General features: G+C 39.1%; 1 protein-coding gene across 3 annotated transcripts in view; it reads left to right on the top strand.

Annotated features, from left to right (window-relative positions):
- The window catches only part of PIK3CG (phosphatidylinositol-4,5-bisphosphate 3-kinase catalytic subunit gamma), a 44,239-nt gene that overhangs the window by 527 nt on the left and 23,738 nt on the right, over window positions 1-19,974 (top strand). For all 3 annotated transcript variants that reach the window (XM_021673180.2, XM_021673176.2, XM_021673177.2), the window contains exons 2-10: window positions 1,767-3,773; window positions 6,729-6,794; window positions 6,906-7,131; window positions 8,879-8,982; window positions 12,722-12,868; window positions 15,509-15,599; window positions 16,397-16,527; window positions 17,514-17,625; window positions 19,523-19,680. In XM_021673180.2, the coding sequence (XP_021528855.2) occupies window positions 1,779-3,773; window positions 6,729-6,794; window positions 6,906-7,131; window positions 8,879-8,982; window positions 12,722-12,868; window positions 15,509-15,599; window positions 16,397-16,527; window positions 17,514-17,625; window positions 19,523-19,680 (3,030 nt within the window). In that variant the 5' untranslated portion in view covers window positions 1,767-1,778. The remainder of the gene's footprint in view (window positions 1-1,766; window positions 3,774-6,728; window positions 6,795-6,905; window positions 7,132-8,878; window positions 8,983-12,721; window positions 12,869-15,508; window positions 15,600-16,396; window positions 16,528-17,513; window positions 17,626-19,522; window positions 19,681-19,974) is intronic.

Raw genomic sequence — 19,974 nt, 5'->3', positions numbered from 1 at the left:
TATTAGTCAGCCTGTTTTCCTCTGCATCTTATAAGATAGTTTGGTATCACCGAGGCAGAAGTTATTGCTGTGTATTTATATGCTGCTTAAATTTGGACATGTTTTATTTCAAGTTAGTGTCAATATCAATGTATCTTACAGTTCTCTTCTTTGTTAGTTATTCTATAATGCAGCAAAAGACCAAAATGAATGCTTTAAGCCACAAGAGACAGTTCTTTGGGACAGTTGGTTTCACGTACTAAATATAAGTTCATATTTTAAGAGAGGGAATATTGGTTTTAAAAGTTAAGCCAAGATTTGAACATAAATTTGGATCAAATGAAATTTGTCTTTTTTATCTTTTAATCAAGCTCTCTTTTTTGGTATACATCAAATGCTCCACTATTTCTTAAAGAAATAATGTAGTTGTGAGTCTAACATTAGTTATTTAAAAGAGCAAATGATATTTTCTGAAACATTTTTTGTTTCAATAGTTGATTCCTGTTTAGAATATAATGCATTACAATGTAGTAACACTAAATATTAAAAGCAAAATACCTAACTATTCATCTTTCAGTGTTAATGCCTTTCCAATTTCAATCATTATTTGAAGGATTTCATATTGCACTATGTCACATTTATGCTTAATTGCTTTGTGAAGCGTAGGTACTTATTGAATTTTATGGAAAGAGCAGGTTAATGAGAATAAATTTGTGAATACGTGTTATAAAAATGAAAATACTAGAGCAAAATAAAAGTTATATAATTGATTGGGGATCTAAACAGAAGGTCACTGGATTCCAGAAATCCTGCCTTCCATCCTGTGGCTTCCCCACTATTAAGTAGAGACAGATCAAATTAATTGGTACAAAGTTAAAATTACCTAAATGTTCCTATTAGGAGAGTACAGTCTTGGGTGACTCTTCTAAGATACTGCCATAATATAGCAACGACAGCCAGAATACTGACAAATTCCATGATTCAAAATTTTACATATCTGCAAACGGTTTTGACTGTAACTTTACCAATTCCAACATTTTTTAGCTTTATGAATGAAATGACTTGTTTTCCTAATTAGAAAAAAAAAATTAATCCAAGAGACAGGAAATTGACTAGGGAGTAGATCCTGGGCCCAGGCAGTTTGAGAACAGGGAACGTGAAGCAAAGTTGGGTGAAGTGTCTGGGTTCCAAGAAGTGTGAGACTGAACAAAGAGGAAGTAAGTTAAGGGCCTGTTTTCAAAGTGAGGTTTTCTGGCATCTCATGTTGCACCTTGTAAACTTGGACTTGATCCTTAACTGTACTATTTTAGTCATCTATACGTTTCAGTATGTTTAAGAACAATTTCCATTCTGAGCCATTATAACGTGTCACACGCTGTGCTGGATGAGTGTTTTACTCACCTCTTTAAAACTGTCAAAGTATACAAAAGTAGAATAATCAATAAGCCTCCATATACCTGTCACCCATATTGAACAAGTATTACTTTATTTAACTCTCACCTCCACCCTCTGAGGCATTACTAACTCGTTTGAGAGATTAGAAACAGGCTCAGATATTAAACAGTCCAAAGTGACCCAGAATGTAATTGGCGGGGCCAAGACTCACCACCCGACTCCAAAGCCTACGCTTTGAAAGGCTGTAGTGCATCCAGCTTAAAATCCTTGGTCTCTCTGGGTCCCTGTGCACACGTCTGCCGCTTATACCTCCTCTTCCCTTTATCTCACCAAAAAAACTTAAAGGGAAAATGCCTTTCTTGTGACAAATCCCTGTGTCCCTCCGCTCCCAGGTCGCATAGGGCATGGAGCTGGAGAACTATGAACAGCCTGTGGTGCTGAGAGAGGACAACCGCCGCAGGCGCCGGAGGATGAAGCCGCGCAGCGCTGCGGCCAGCCTGTCCTCCATGGAGCTCATCCCCATCGAGTTCGTGCTGCCCACCAGCCAGCGCAACTGCAAGAGCCCCGAAACGGCGCTGCTGCACGTGGCGGGCCACGGCAACGTGGAGCAGATGAAGGCCCAGGTGTGGCTGCGCGCGCTGGAGACCAGCGTGGCGGCGGACTTCTACCACCGGCTGGGCCCGGACCACTTCCTCCTGCTCTACCAGAAGAAGGGGCAGTGGTACGAGATCTACGACAAGTACCAGGTGGTGCAGACTCTGGACTGCCTGCGCTACTGGAAGGCCACGCACCGGAGCCTGGGCCAGATCCACCTGGTGCAGCGGCGTGCGCCCTCTGAGGAGTCCCAGGCCTTCCAGCGGCAGCTCACCGCGCTGATTGGCTATGACGTCACCGACGTCAGTAACGTGCACGACGACGAGCTGGAGTTCACGCGCCGCGGCCTGGTGACCCCGCGCATGGCGGAGGTGGCCACCCGCGACCCCAGGCTCTACGCCATGCACCCCTGGGTGACGTCCAAGCCCCTCCCGGAGTACCTGTGGAAGAAGATTGCCAACAACTGCATCTTCATCGTCATTCACCGCAGCACCACCAGCCAGACCATCAAGGTATCGGCCGACGACACCCCCGGCACCATCCTGCAGAGCTTCTTCACCAAGATGGCCAAGAAGAAATATCTGATGGATATCCCCGAAAGCCAAAGCGAACGGGATTTTGTGCTGCGCGTCTGTGGCCGCGATGAGTACCTGGTGGGTGAAACGCCCATCAAAAACTTCCAGTGGGTGAGGCACTGCCTCAAGAACGGAGAAGAGATTCACCTGGTGCTGGACACTCCTCCGGATCCGGCCCTAGACGAGGTGAGGAAGGAAGAGTGGCCGCTGGTGGACGACTGCACGGGAGTCACCGGCTACCATGAGCAGCTGACCATCCACGGCAAGGACCATGAGAGTGTGTTCACTGTGTCCCTGTGGGACTGTGACCGCAAGTTCAGGGTGAAGATCAGAGGCATTGATATCCCGGTCCTGCCGCGGAACACCGACCTCACAGTTTTTGTGGAGGCAAACATCCAACATGGACAGCAAGTCCTTTGCCAAAGGAGAACCAGCCCCAAACCCTTCACAGAGGAGGTGCTCTGGAATGTGTGGCTTGAGTTCAGTATCAAAATCAAAGACTTGCCCAAAGGGGCTCTACTGAACCTCCAGATCTACTGCGGTAAAGCTCCAGCACTGTCCAGCAAGGCCCCTGCGGAGTCCCCTAGTTCTGAGTCCAGGGGCAAAGCTCAGCTTCTCTATTATGTGAACCTGCTGCTAATAGACCACCGGTTCCTCCTGCGCCGTGGAGAATACGTCCTCCACATGTGGCAGATATCCGGGAAGGGAGAAGACCAAGGAAGCTTCAATGCTGACAAACTCACATCTGCAACCAACCCAGACAAGGAAAACTCAATGTCCATCTCCATTCTTCTGGATAATTACTGCTACCCAATAGCCCTGCCTAAGCATCAGCCCACCCCTGACCCGGAAGGCGACCGGGTTCGAGCAGAAATGCCCAACCAGCTTCGCAAGCAATTGGAGGCAATCATAGCCACTGATCCACTTAACCCTCTCACAGCAGAGGACAAAGAATTGCTCTGGCACTTTAGATATGAGAGTCTTAAGCACCCAAAAGCATATCCTAAGCTATTTAGCTCAGTGAAATGGGGACAGCAAGAAATTGTGGCCAAAACATACCAATTGTTGGCCAGAAGGGAAGTCTGGGATCAAAGTGCTTTGGATGTTGGCTTAACAATGCAACTCCTGGACTGCAATTTCTCAGATGAAAACGTAAGAGCCATTGCAGTTCAGAAACTGGAGAGTCTGGAGGATGATGATGTTCTTCATTACCTTCTACAGCTGGTCCAGGTAGGGGGTGTTGGTGTTGTTATCAATGGAAGCCTTCTCAAAAGGAATTTATTTGCATGTGCACAAGCACCCCATTCAGTTGTCATCAAATGCCCTTTGTTCAGCGCTTCATCATCGGCCAAAGTAGATCTGATGAAATGGCCTCAAAAAGTAGTAAACTGTTCCATGCACATTTTTACTGTCTTGGAGGGTTTGCTGACAAGTGTTTTGAAGACAGTAGTACTTCACGTTTTTAGGAGAATTGGCCCTGTGGGAATACTTTGTTCTCATTTATTATTTTAATGATAGATTCCACTTACTGAATGCTTCCTTGTGACTCCAAGTGACTGACACGCTTTCAATGTTATCTCATTTAACTCTTCCAATAACTACGATGGAAGTCAAATTAATATTTGTACATTGTACATGAGGAAACTGAGCTACAAAGAGGCTAAGTAAGGTGCCCCAGATCACATACTCTGAATGAGGCAGACCAGAATTCAAACCCAGGAGGTCTGCCTCCAGATCCTGCTCTTTTCACTGCCCCAAACCTTTCACAAACCCACCACCATATCCTTTATCAGTCTGGTGTCAGGATTCTGGGGCTAGAGAGAAAAGGTCTTACTCTATGTTTATTACAGTTCACAGAATAACATCTCATATCTGGGTAGAATCTTGAAAGTTCCTCTCTGCAGACAGGTATAGGACTGTATGTATTTCTACTCTGCTTCTCATGACATTCCTTGGGGTCCTGAGAGGACAAGTGATTTTTCTAAGGCTTAGTTAAGGATTTAAAGAAAGAAGGGGAAACAGTTCTCCTGCTCACTTTAGCAGTTCTCAAATTATATTGTACTGCTTGACAAGGAAAAGGAAGTAAATGAATTTGAATAGAAATGCTATTTTAGAGCACAGACCTATTTATTCATTAGTTCAACAACACGTACTGAGAAGACTGGCATTAAATGAGTACACACACAAACAGATGTTTAATACCAAATTGTGACAAATACTTCAGGGTAAGCTATACCATATTATGAGAAAACAGTCCAGGGATCCAAAGGACACATAATTTTGATTAAGGGACCCAGGGAGAGTTCTGAGTAAGTGATGTTTAACCTGAGATCTTTAGAGTTAACCAGGCTAAATTTTACACACTAAACTGTCTAATCACTATCCATTATTTATAGGAAGTTCTGGAGTTTTCTGATAAGCATTTTGGATAGCCTCAACTTTAACTCTGAATCTTCACCTTCCTGTTAGTCAGATACTTGAAACATTACATTTGGCTTTGTTTTCATCCATTAAATATATTCAGTAGTTTGTTTCACTAGTTTAGATATTTGTATAACACTAAACAATTTTAGAATAATTAAAGAATTTTCAGTTTTCTAACTATCCTTAATAAAAACAACATAAACTTGGATGAGCTCTATTGCAAATCCCAGGGCTACCATGAATTAGTTTTCACAAGTAAACTTTAAAGAGCTGGAAAATGAATAATGTTCTTTTTAGAAATGTGTTAAATGAAAAAGGTCAATAAATAATATTAACATTGAATTTGTGGTCTTAAATCTGAAGAAGAGTAGTCATTTGTAAAACTACTTGAGACATTTTCAGCTATGGCTAAATGACTCATTTCTGATTAAAATGGTCTCCTAGTTGAGATCTGTACTGTCTTTACAGAAGTGAAACCTGAAGAAGGTCAGAAAGACTCACATCTGGGTTAGAAACTTAAAACATTTCAAAAATGAGTACTGGTGGCTAAATGACCACATTCTCAGAATTAAGCCCTTTGATGCAGCTACAGTGGCACCTATTTGACAATACCTTTGAAAAGCATTTTTGTAAACACTTGTATAATTGAAACATGATGAAGTCACTATTGATCATTTCCAAACTGGAACACCAGAGGAGGAATTGTAAATCCTTCCAAGAAGCCCCCGTTCCTAAAATATAAACTAGAATGGGAATTTCTTCCATTCCTCAAGAAAAAGGATATGCCATTTCTATTCATAAAGGGCATACTCAGAGATATTTAATATTAAGTCTCTCTTCATGTATACATATGACATCTATCCTCTATACATGCTTTTATAATAATCAGAACAATGTTTGTTTGCCTTGCTGCTTTTGAAATTATGAACTATTTCAAACTTCAGAAAAGCACAGAGAACAATGAAACACCCATGCACTCAAAATATTTAATTGTGTTTTTACCAATTTTATTGGTTTTTCCTGTTCAATAATGGAGCTGTACCAAGTCAATATTCTCTAACATCAGCCCAGTGATATGAAAATTACTAAACACTAAAAATGAAGATCAAATTATACTTAAGAAAACATAAAATCAGGGACTTTTGGATGGGAAGCTCTGTACACACCAAATTGTGGCAGGGGATAGTGATTGCTCTGTGTGGATTGACCTAGACCCACTGTTTACTTGTAGTTAAGAACCTATGAGACAGTACAGTAACTTGCCAGTGATATGCCAAAAAGGGAAGTTATAGGGCTTTTAGGATCTTGCCATCTAATGAATATTTTTCTCCTTACGTGTATTGTACTATATCTCCGCTGTCCGTTTTCCTTCTCACATCCTCTCTTACCTTCCACTTTATAGATTTGTTACAGTGTCTCCATCTTTCCTCTCTACCCTTCCAGCAAAACCAGTAAGACCTAATTAGAGCAAATTCCCTCACCTCTTCACCTTTGAATTTACCAACAGCACACGACTGTGAGTCAAGAGTTTCAGCCTCTAATCCCGCTTATGTCATCGGCTGCTCTATGATCTTAAGCAAGTGGTTCAGTCTGGTCCTAAGTGTCTTCTAAAAGAGAGGATTAAACTTAAGTGACTGTTAAGATTTTCATCTTTCTAGCCATGAAGACCCACTAAAGCAGAGTACCAGTTCTCCATTTCCTTTTCCCTAATTCAACAACATAGAGTACAGTCCTACAAATGCCAATATGTTCTTCCTTTAGGCTGTGAAATTTGAACCATACCATGATAGTGCCCTTGCCAGATTTCTGCTGAAGCGTGGTTTAAGAGTAAGTACTTCCATTTTGATAATTGCATGAAATTTTAAGTTGCCAAGAATTGACTGGTTAGACCTAAAGCGTTAGTCATAATAATTTCAACTTTCTTGTACCTGCCCTCAGAACAAAAGAATCGGTCACTTTTTGTTTTGGTTCTTGAGAAGTGAGATAGCCCAGTCCAGACACTATCAGCAGAGGTTCGCCGTGATCCTGGAAGCCTATCTGAGGGGCTGTGGCACAGCCATGCTGCATGACTTTACCCAACAAGTTCAAGTAATTGAGATGTTACAAAAAGTCACCCTTGATATTAAATCGCTCTCTGCTGAAAAATATGACGTCAGTTCCCAAGGTACAGTGGCTATATTTTCTTGGTTCTCTTTCCAGATGCCTTTGTCTCCAAATGCCATTGTTCCTATAATTCTTTTTTTTCTGGAATCCAAGTTGTATCCTTCCGAAGGCACCAAGAACACAATTTTTAGTCTTCTGTCTGCATAGAGTAAGCACATTGAAGTTCTCGTTTTACAAGTTCATAATTTTTAACTTTATATTTACATATTCTTAACTCTGAAGAATTAAGTAGCATTATGCAGATATAATATGTATTTTTTAAGAACAATTGCATACACAAAGATTAGATATTTCCAAATCTTTACCTTTTTCTTCACATCTCTGAATATGCACATATATTTTTCAAGTTTTCAGCCTTATAAAATGATGAATTGTTAAGAGGCTATTTTAAATTTTTGGCATTTCTTTGTGTGTATATCTCAGAGTAATATATAGAGATACATTCATTCTTTCCTATCTGGGGTCCTACATCTGTAAATTCAACCAAGCACAGATAGAAAACATTTGGGAAAAAAATTAAATATGCATTGAACATGTACAGACTTTTTTTCTTGTCATTATTCCCTAAACAGTATAGTATAATAACGATTTACATAGCATTTACATTGTATCAGATATTATAGGTATACAGAGATGATTTACAGTATATGGGAGGAAGTGCATAGGTTATATGCAAATACTACAGCATTTTGTATCAGGGGCTTGAGCATTCATGGATTTTGGTATCTGCAGGAGGTCCTGGAACCAATCGTTACAGAGACCAGAGACGATTGTGTGTGTGTGTTTGTGTGTGTGTGTGTGTAAAGGTAATAAACACACACACAGACCCTGTCTTCTCTCTCAAGCAATTTCTATTATATTATCCATACGCTAAGAAAATCTGCCCCTGCCCTAGGAAAATTAGTCACTCCCCTGTATTTCTATAGATTTTGATTGATACTACATTAAATTAAAGTCCTTAACTGGCCTGGTAAACTGTTATGAACCTTGAATGTAGAGGATATTTTTTTTTTCATTTTTATATACCTAGACCTAGCACTATGGCTCATTACATAGACACTTCATGTACTCAGTCAGTATTTTAAACTTCTGAATATTTTAAATTTCTCCTTTCTCCCTTTGATTCTTACAGTGCTTCCTCCTAAAAATGATAATGGTAATAATAATATTTTATTTGTATTTTAAGAAAGGAAAACATTTGTATGGACCCTCATTCTGTCGATTATCCAGTAATTGTTAATTCATGTAGTTTGCCTTTAGAATGTTAAGACTGTCACATCCATCTTCTCTACTTGTCTACAGAACCTAAGTTCCTATTTTGAAAAGAAATTACAGAACCCTAACCAAATTCCATTTATTATTTTCTTCAACTGTCTATTCCTCAAATCAGATGGTAAAGTTTCACATGCTGGAAAGAAAACTACAGTGTTAATTCCTTAACGTTACCCTCAGAGCATTCTTCTCTACTTGATTGTGTTGGTGTCTATGTGTTATCCCACATATATTCACATATTTCTGTCCCCTGTTGTAGTAGGTATTCATGGTTATGTTGCTCACAGTAAGCCTGACGTATCTTGCCACTTCATGTGGTTAGTTCCTCAAAGGCAGGGCCCACCCACTTTTCTCCTGCTCCACACCAAAACAAATATATAGAATGCTGTGAATAAGTGTGTTCTCAGAAAATGTTATGGATAATATTGATGATTTCTTGAACTCACATAACTCTTGTGTACTTTTGACAATTACAGTTATTGCACAACTTAAACAAAAGCTTGAAAACCTGCAGAATTCTCATCTCCCCAAAAGCTTTAGAGTTCCATATGATCCTGGACTGAAAGCAGGAGCACTGGCAGTAGGTATCATTTGGATGTCTCCATGTGGTCTTTATGTCTTGAAGATGTCTAACATGCTTGCTGGGGTCTAATACTTAAAAGCTAATGTTTGTGCAGAGATAGGGAAGCTGTAGAGTGTATGGATGGGTTTCTCTTAAGCCCTTGTCTGATCACTGGTTATAAAAGCCTCAATACCAGACAATTTCCCTTCCATATGATTTTAAATCAGCTTGAGATATTCTTTATACACAATAAAAATTGTCCATTTTAAATGTAGAATTCAATGAGTTTTCACAAATGTATAGTTATATAACTACCACCATAATCAAGATCTAGAACATTTCCATAGAAATGTTATAGAAAAAGTTCTGTCATGTCCCGTTGCAGTTAGTCCTTTTCTCCTCTCATTCTCTCTACTAATACAACAGATCTACTTTCTATCATAAAATGCCTTTTCTAGAATTTCAGTAAGAGGAATCATACAGTATGTAGTTTTATATCTAAATTATTTTACTTTCCGTAATGCTTTTAAGATTCATCCATGTTATTGTATGTATCCGTAATTTGTTCCTTTTTATGACAGAGTAGTAGTCCCTTATATGGATATACCACAGTTTGTTTTCCATTCATTTTTGAGTAAATGTTTAACAGTGGGATAGTTGAGTCAGATGGTGTATGTGTATAATTTTACAAGAAGCCATTCTTCCAAAGTAGTTGTACATTTAAATTCCCATCAGCAATGTGTATGAGTTCTAGTTGTTCCACATCCTAGTAAGCACTTGTTATTATCAGTCCTTTTAATCTTAGCCATTCAAATGAGTATGACGTGGTATATCACTGTTGTTTTTATTTGCATTTCCATAATGAGGTTGATTATCTTTCTATGTGCTTATTTTCCATTAGAGTACCTTCTTCTGAAATTTTTTATTCAAATATTTCACCAGTTTTTAGGTGGGTTGCCTTCTTGTTTTTATTTCTGAGAGTTACTTATATAAACTGTATGCAAACTCTTTATCAGGTATACATTTTACAAATATTTTCTCTTAGTCCATGGCTTGCCTTTTTAATTTCTTGGAAGTGTCTTTCAAAGAGCAGAAGGTTTAAATTTTGATTAAGTCCAATTTGCAACTTTTTCTTTAATGGTTTGTGCTTTTAGTGTCTTATCTAAAAAATCTGTCTAGGCCTAGCACAGTGTCTCACAGCTGTAATTCCAGCACTTTGGGAAGCCAAGGCAGGAGGATCACTTGAGCCAAGGTGTACGAGACCAGACTGGGCAACATGGCGAGATTTCATCTCTACAAAAATTAAAAAAATTAGCTGGGCATGGTGGCATGTGCCATAGTCCCAGCTACTTTGAAGGCTGAGGTGGGAGGATCGCTTGAGCTCAGGAGTTTGATACTGCAAGTGAGCTGTGTTTTTGCCACTGCATTCCAATCTGGGCTACAGAGCAAGATCCTGTTTCAAAAAAAAACAAGAAATCTGTCTAATCCAGTGCCTCAGCCTGTGGTGATCCCTCTGTCTGCCAAGGGACATTTGGCAATGTGTAGAGATATTCTTGATGGTTATAACTGGGAGAATGCTACTGGCATCTAGTGGGTAGAGGCCAGGGATGCTGCTGAATAAAAGGTACAGGATAGTCCCCCGGAACAAACACTAGCCACCCCAAAATGGAAACAGTGCCAAGGTTAAGAAATTGGTTTAACCCAATGTGGCAGATGTTTTTTCCTAGAAGGGTTATGGTTTTAATTCTCACATTGAAGTCTGCAATCCAATTTGAGTTAATTTCTGTATACAGTGTGAGGTGAAAGAGTTCATTTTTTAATGTCAATATCCAGATTTTTCAGCACCATGTGTTGAAAAGACTGGGTTTTTTTTCCCTGTTGAACTGTTTTGGCACCTTTGTCAAATATCAACTGACCATATATGTGTGGGTCTACATTCTCTGTTCTGTTCCGCTGATCTAAATGTCTGTCCTTACATCAATACCACACACTCTTGATTATGTTTAAATAACGAAGTACTTAATATACATGTAATTACACGGGTAACAGTATACTTCCATTAACCCCCTGTATCCTTCGCATTATTTTTATTATGATTTTAACTTCTACATATAATATAAACACCACAATATATTATTACCTTTGCCCTAAACAATTATTTAAAAATAGGCTTAACAGACTTAATAGATGAAATAATTTTTAACTGTTTGCCTACATGTTTACCATTTTTGGTACTCTTTATTGCCTTACATAGTTCCAGATTTTCTTGAGCTTCTAACATCTTTTCTTCTGCAAGTTTGCTGACAATAAATTCTTTCAGCTTTTATCTGAAACACTTTTTATTCTGCTTTCATTTTTGAAAAATATTTTCCCTGAATATGGAATTTTAGATTGACTGTTTTTTTTTTTTTCTTGCAGTAGCATTTTTTTTTTTTTCTGGCTTGCATGTTTTCTGATGATGAGTCTTATCTTTGATTCTGTCTGCATAACATGCCTTTTTTTTCCCCAGGCTGTTTTTAAGATTCTCTTTTATTTCTGGTTTTCAGCAATTTGATTATGATGTACCCGGGTATGGTTTCCTTTGTGTTTAGCTTGCTGGAGTTTATGGAGCTCCTTGGATTTGTGAGCTTATGGTCTCTCTCAAATTTGGAAATTTTTCAGCCAATTTTCTTTGTTTCCTCTTTTCTCTCCTCACTGAGACTTCAGTTACAGTAATTTAGACTACTGGACTGTGGGCTCAGTCTGGATTTCCTTTCTCTGTGCTGTAGCCAAGAAAAAGCCCCCAGGCAGTAATCTGGGGCAATTACAGAGCTCACTTCATTTGTCTTCCTTTCCTCAGGGGTCATGAAACTACTCTGCCTGTTGTTCAATGTCTGAAAAGAGTTTTCTATATTTTGCATAGTTTTCTAGTTGTTTACGGCAAGGCAGCAACTCCTGTAGCAGTTAAGTCACATGAAAAGATGAGGAAGTTCTTCCCCTGAATGTTTGATTTTATATACAATTACCAGCAAACTGGCCCTGTAGCAGAAGCACACACTATCCACTGTCCATTATTTAGGGATTGATAGGAATTATGACATATTAATACAGCTTCAAATTGTGTTTGCTTTTTTAAAAGACTGCATCACAATTTTGATCTGTGGTAAACTCAACTTTGCCTGAAACACCTACTTTTTTATGTTTAAGTGAGTGACTGCCAAGCCACATTTCTCTTACCTTGAATGTATTTAGATGTATGAGGTTTAGGGGGAGGGTGCTTTGTACCTAAATGCCAGATTTTCCATTTATTTCTATTAAATTTCATCTTCTTAGATGTAGCCTATTGCATCTGATTCTGAAATAATAGTGTTTTTTGACATTGTGGTAGCATTAGAATTAGTTTTTCAAATTAAATCTCAGAAGGAGGCCAAATATAATAGCCAGGTTGCTGTGTATTAAAGAGAGTGTGGGAGTGCCAGAGCTCTGTGTGCGTGGAGAGGGTAAGATCTGCCATACCTCTTAGGCACCTCCAAAGACTCTTGCGGTTCTTTGGAGCACAGTTTGAGAGGCACTGGTTTAAGAGTTGTGAATTTGCTCTCACATGGCATTTCCAGATTTGTTGAAAACAACTTCTGTATTTTTACCCAAATATTGAAAATCATTTTCCAACTATTACTTTGTCCTTGTTTATAGTGATGTTTTGCAAGAGAATTTGTGTCTTCACCATGTATATTCATTATTCATTGTGTGGGGGAAACATGTGACTACTTCCTTACAGATTGAAAAATGTAAAGTAATGGCTTCCAAGAAAAAACCACTGTGGCTTGAGTTTAAATGTGCTGATCCTACAGCCCTATCAAAGGAAACAATTGGAATTATCTTTAAGCATGGTGATGATCTGCGCCAAGACATGCTTATTTTACAGGTATGCTAGTTTTAAGATTGTTTCCAATTATCTGAAAACACAATTCTGTATTACATCAAAAACATGCCTTCTACTACTGGCTGTATTCCCACTCTCTTCTTTCAAATGATGAATTATGATCAAATATTACATAGTAGAGAGTTTTCACTTGGGGAACATGGCTGCAGACTATTAGATATGCAGTCTAATGAGTATTATGTTTCTGTCCAAGATGCATATCCAACAGTCCCAAGCAGCCAGATACAACTGCCTCACCTAATGTCTTTTTTATACACCCCATTCTAAGCTTGATAACATAGAAAATAGCCATATTTATCCCCAGCGCTCACTTCATTCTAGTTCATAAACATGTCTGCACATTTCTAGGCACTCTTTTTAGATACATCTCCCCGATATACATACACAAATCAAGCGAGTGATTTGATGGGAAGGAGAGAGAAGGTGGACAAGTAGGTCACCACAGAAATCCTGCAGGTTAGTGACAAGAGTAAAGTATTATTACGGCAGGAGAACGGTGAATGCATCAGTGCTAATTATTTTCATATTTTCTAACATTTCTAGATAAACTTTAGCTTCACAAGTTTGTAAAGTAATATTCTCCCGATTTCCAGATTTTAGTGGTTCAGTATTGTAGATGTAATAATTTCTAATACTTAATATGGTTTATTTAAAGTAGACAAATCATATTGATTTAAAGGTAGCCTATTATAAACTGGTCATTTTCTAATTCTAAGTTTCTGTTTTTACTTATTTCTAATATAGAAACAGGAATACTTTTGCTTGCTTTCATTTCGGGAATGGTCTACGTATTGTCCAGGAGGTATTTTAGAAAAGAAAAAGAAATCAAACTTTTTGCAAGTTTATTAAATTTCTTTTTTTATTTTTATTTTTTTTACTATTAATTGTTTTTTATTAAAAAATGAGCAGGAAATGAATATAGCATGTGAATAGTGTAAAGCTCTTCTTTGTAGGCTTTCTTTGCTTTCAGTCCATCTGTGAAGAAAGTTCTTATAATCTCTCTTTCTTTTTTTTTTTATTGCATTTTAGGTTTTGGGGTACATGTGAACAACATGAATTTCAAATAAATCTGTAGAATATTTTGAATTGTTCAAAGATAAGACACTTTAAAAACTCAAAATTTATTCTGTTGGTCTTCTCATTTTGAGTGGAAGTTTGCCTTTGCCCTTTATGTACTTTGTGTGTGTGGTTTTTTGTTTGTTTGTTTGTTTGAGACGGAGTCTCACTCTGTTGCCCAGGCTGGAGTGCAGTGGCTCAATCTCAGCTCACTGCAACCTCCACCTCCCAGATTCAAGCGATTCTTCTGCCTCAGCCTCCTAAGTAGCTGGGACTACAGGTGCATGCCACTACACCCAGCTTATTTTTTGTATTTTTAGTAGAGACGGGGTTTCACCATGTTAGCCAGGATGGTCTCGATCTCCTGACCTCATGAGCTGCCCTCCTCAGCCTCACAAAGTGCTGAGATTACAGGCGTGAGCCACTGCACCCAGTCTTTTAAATTTTTTTAAAGATGAGGTGTTGCTTTATTGCCCAGGTTGGAGTATGGTGGCACGATCATGGCTCACTGCAGCCTCAAACACCTGAGCTCAAGCAATCCTCCTGCCTTAGCCTGTGAAGTAGCTAGGACTATAGGTGTGCACCACCATACCTGGAAATTTTTATTTTTTGTAGAGATGGGGTCTTACCATGTTGCCCATGCTGGTCTCGAACTCCTGGGCTCAATCAATCCTCCCACCTCAGCCTCCCACACAACTTTCATATTCTTCTCCTTTTCTTTCTCTTCCTCCTAAGAGGAAGAAGTCCAACAGCGCGGACCTGGAAAATAGGTCTCCGATCAAAAAAACCTCTTTGTCCTTCACTCAACGAAGACATAGCCTTTCCTTGTCTGGGCCAGGCACTGGCCCCCAGTCTCCATTAGACTCTGCATCCTTCTATAGGAATGATCAAGATTGTGAAAGACACTATGACAGTTGCCAAGATTGCTGGGATTCTAGGCATGAGCCAGATAATTGCCAGAATTGCTGGGATTCTAGGTGTGAGCCATCATGCCCAGCCTACTTTGTTTATTTGTTGGGGCACATAGTTTGGCAGCTAAGGACAAGTTATTTAAGCTCTTCAAGGCTTTGTTCCTTCACCTATAGAATAGGAATAATAATCCTGTCTACATTATAGGGCAATGCAAGGATCACACATAAAGCAGCACTCAGTATATATTCGCTATCATTATCATCATTGTAGTTACTGCTGCTTTGCTTGTTGCCTTTGAGTGATAGATATGTGTAAGGATGTTAGAGTTTTGTGGTAAAATAGACACAACTAGAGCAGATCATTTTGAACAGAGAGGTGATGAACCACAGCTAAAACCTACTCCAAAAGAAATTTACTTATCCTTTTCCCCAAGGTACATTTCAGAAACCAAAATTAACAAGCTCACAAAGAAGAAAAGCTTTAGAGTGCCAGATTGACCAATAAACAAACAGTTGTTGCTTATATGTTTTACATTTACTTTTATATTTTGTGTTACTAAATATGATTGCTATTTTTAAGGGAAAAGAAAAATATATTACGTTAATATATATATATATATTTATAATACAAACATTTCTGTGTTTTGATGCCCAGATTCTGCGAATCATGGAGTCCATTTGGGAGACTGAATCTTTGGATCTGTGCCTCCTGCCATATGGTTGCATTTCAACTGGTGACAAAATAGGTATGTAGTTACCTCAGGAGATGAATAGACCACTCAGCTAGTTTGAAAAGATTATAATTCCTTCAGTGTAGACATTTACTAACTGAAAAATCACAATTGTAATCTATGTGGAAAGGAAGAAAACACTTCTATGCTGGTGAATGTGACTCTCAATTTAATGTGGATCTGTTGAAAATACATGAATGCATGATTCAAATCCTTGTGACTATACATGGAAATGATTTTAGTAAGAACTTGTTCCCTCCTCTTTCCATCTCCACCTCTAAACTTTAACTCATTTCATTACACATTAAACTTTTCTCTCACAAATAACATTTAAAAATAGCAAGATCTGTCACTTATTTTACTATTGCAGAACTCACATTATCAAAGCTATTACACACTCTACTATCACGTATTTTTAATTAGTTTCAGTCATACATATGTTTATTCAAGTTTCTGATCTGAGAACTCTACAAAAGCATTTGCATTTGACCCTGTAATTTAAAAAAGGAAAAGGCACAGATTGCCATCTGAGGAAGGATATGCTCAGCACATAAATGCTTTTATTTATTACTATTCAAAACCAGCCCTTTCCTCTTGTCATTCAGGGATATTGAAAGCATATCCCACACAACTTCCATATCCTCCTCCTTTTCTTTCTATTCCTCATGAGAAAACCACCAGCATAGACCTGGAAAACAGCTCTCTGGTCAGAAAAAAACCTCTGCCCTTCACTCAACAAAGCCATAGTCTTTTCTCCTCTGGGCCAGGCACTGGCCCCCAGTCTCCATCAGACTCTGTGCATCCTTCTGTAGGAATGATTGAGATTGTGAAAGACGCCACGACAATTGCCAAAATTCAGCAAAGCACAGTTGGCAACACGGGAGCATTTAAAGATGAAGTCCTGAATCACTGGCTCAAAGAAAAATCCCCTACTGAAGAAAAGGTGAGCTCATGCTTTTTCCCAGTCTAATGGCTCCTTACAAGTTGTCATTTATATAGCAATATTGATTTCACATTTTCAAAGAATCTGCCAATCTCTTGCCTCCTGACATATTAGTGAAGTTTTTATTTGTAAAATAATGGAGGTTTTAAGTGCTCTCCCATGGTGACAGCATATCTGTATAAAACAGAGGCACTCAGTTCAGGACTCCATGAGCATTTGCTTCTCTTTTGATTATCAGGCATGCTTTGCTTAAAATTTGGTTCTGTAAAATAATCTGTTAGTGCTTTTTATGGCTATTTTTGTTGTTCAGCCAAAAGATTTAGTTACCATGTATAAATTCTTATGTACCTGGGAAATACAGCATACCCAACAAAGTAATTTATAATTTACTGCTGAACTCTAATCTAAATGGTAAATCATGGATGCTGAAAATGTCAGTTCCACCATTCCTTGGAAGTGCATATGCTCAGTCCTTCACAAGCTGTGTGGTTAGGCTGTTCGCTGTCGTTTAAAGTTCTGCTGCACAGGATTAGCACTTCTCATTTGCATGGTTAGCAGCCTTTTGGGGAGGAAATATAATGAGTGGCACTTATTAATCTGTTATATATGTGGATCTGTGAACCCAAGCATGCTTTCAGTGGTCACAAGCAAAGCATGTTCACAAATGAAGCAAAATTACCATGAGTTCCGTATAGTTGTTGGCAAGTGATGCATGGAGAGGAAGTGAACCCTTTGATTGAATTACTGTTACCCTTTGACTCTTGTTTCTTCCTCCTGCCATTGTGATTCACCGAATATTCACCTAAAATATAGGCAGAGCAATGAGAAAGTTGGCAATTTATAGATATGATGCTAATGAAATCAGACACAGCTAACTTGCTCTCTGTAAATGGTTTCCAGAATAGTCTCTTTTTAGAAGTCATTTGTAGATTCATGCTGCTTTTTGTAGTTAGAAGACAACTAATATTCAAATGCATTTTAATTAGTTTCAGGCAGCGGTGGAGAGATTTGTTTATTCCTGTGCAGGCTATTGTGTGGCCACCTTTGTTCTTGGAATAGGCGACAGACACAATGACAATATTATGATCACAGAGACAGGTGAGTTTATTTAGTGCAGAATAAATTTTTATTGTGGTAAAATATATATAACATAACATTTACTATTTTAGCTGCAATTAACAACTGACAGTTACAGTTAATTAACTGTAGTTAATACTTACAGTTCAGTGATATTAAGTATGTCCACCTTGTTGAACAACCATCATCCCCATTCATCCCCAGAATTTTTTCATCTTCCCCAGCTGTAACTCTGTACCCATTAAACACTAACTCCCCATCCCCCACCTCCTTTCAGAACATAGAAGTCTTTAAATGGAGTTGAAGACTGGAGCACATATTTAGAAGTCATTGTGTAGAGACACTGGTGCTTCAATTATTCTGGAACAGCGGCCCCCAACTTCTTTGGCACCAGGGACTAGTTTCTTGGAAGACAACTTTTCCACAGAGAGGGGTGGGGGAGCAAGGATGGTTTCAGGATCATTCAAGAGCATTACCTTTATTACACACTTTTTTTTTCAACTCACTTGCCACTATAAAGCCTGTCACCAGATGCAGCTCGATTGTCACTCACCACTCACCGAGAGGGTTTTGATATGAGTCTGCAAGGAATTGATTTATTATGGTCTCTGTGCAGTGAAACCTCTCTGCTAATGTTAATCTGTATCTGCAGCCACTCCCCAGCACTGGCATCACCACCTCAACTCCACCTCAGATCATCAGGCATTAGATTCTCATAAGGGGTGTACAAACTAGGTCTCTCTCATGCATAGTTCACAATAGGGTGTGTGTTCTTATGAGAAGCTAATGCCACCACTGATCTGACAGGAGGTGCAGCTCAGTCAGTAATTCAAGCGATGGGGAGAATCTGTAAATACAGATGAAGTTACTCACTTGCATATCACTCACTTCCTGCTGTGTAGCCCAGTTCCTAAGAGGCTATGGACTGGTCCATTGCCCAGTGGTTGGGAACCCCTGCTTTAGAGAGACCACCTCACTTTAAGACTGAGGTGTGAGTGAGGAAAGAAGAGGCAGGAAATGAGTCTTAAGAAGGCAAAGTTAGAGTGACAGCTGGGAAACTAGGAGAGGGTCATATCCCAGAAGCTGGGTGGGATCACCAGTGACAGATGTTGCAGAGAAGCAACAGAAAGAACTCATAGATATCTTTAAATCTCCCTAACCCACTCCACTTCCGTGGTTCACTGTCCACTCTGAAAATAGTCAGTAGTGGCCACCACAACATGAGATTTTTCTCTAGGAATTTGGGCAATTTTAACAGCACAGTCTAGAGAAAGCATCAGATGGGGACAGATTGCTTACTTCCTATGAGAATGAAAAGAGATACTGTATTTATGGACAATAGAAATGATAAAGGGCCAAATAAATAAGATGATGATAATTGTGATCGTGATAGTAGTAGGCATAGAAATTGACCCAAAGGAGACTCACAGTGTTCTGCTTCTATCATGCTACCCAAGTTTCTGAGATCAGATGAGCTTAGGTACATTCAGGGTGATATGGCCATAGATGACTACTCAAAAGAAAAAGACGAATACCCCTGCCCCCAAGCAGAGTGAAACATGAGTCTATGCTGAGTTACGTAAAGAGCATAAGAGAGTCTTTTAGAGACAATGATGACATACTGGCCAGAGAGTTTGATTCATGTTTCTAAGAATAATTTTGAGATGAGAATTTTATAGTGGCATCTGGCTATCATCTAAAGAACACAAGAAGGATATCAAAAACATACTTGGTTCAAAGAATGTTTTGTGGCTATGACTTTCACACACCTGCTAAGACAAAAAATACCACAAGCTGACAAAACATTGTAAAAGATGCTTTCAACCCAAGATAACTCATTTTTAGGCAACTCAAAAACTATTTTAAGGAACAAAGTGCTATGCCACTGTAATGATGTCAGATACTTTGTTCTCTTAAGGAAACCTATTTCATATTGACTTCGGGCACATTCTTGGGAATTACAAAAGTTTCCTGGGCATTAATAAAGAGAGAGTGCCATTTGTGCTAACCCCTGACTTCCTCTTCGTGATGGGAACTTCTGGAAAGAAGACAAGCCCACACTTCCAGAAATTTCAGGTAAGTCACCTCCCTCTTCATCGCCTGCTGAGAATAGCACCCAAGCAGATGGTGTCTGCAGCACACCGCAGCCCTCACCTCTCACTCAGCTTGGAGGTCAGTCCAACTTCTCCTCCTACCCTCTTCTGATGTGGCCAACCCTACCTCCCCCCGTCACTTCCATTCATTCCTTCCCCAAGTGCAAAATGACACTTCTCAGTAATCCTCCCACCTAAAACCAAACAGAAGGAGAAATATTTCATAAGCAGTTGTATGGGCAAATATGGAACACTGGGATGATGCTGGCACTAAAGA

Source organism: Aotus nancymaae, unplaced genomic scaffold, assembly GCF_030222135.1.
Source record: "Aotus nancymaae isolate 86718 unplaced genomic scaffold, 86718_ANA_hifiasm-v0.15.2.pri h1tg000002l, whole genome shotgun sequence".
In the NCBI taxonomy this organism is placed as follows: Eukaryota; Metazoa; Chordata; class Mammalia; order Primates; family Aotidae; genus Aotus; species Aotus nancymaae.
The sequence above is the reverse complement of the archived record's forward strand: the minus strand, read 5'-3'. Positions and strand labels throughout refer to the sequence as shown.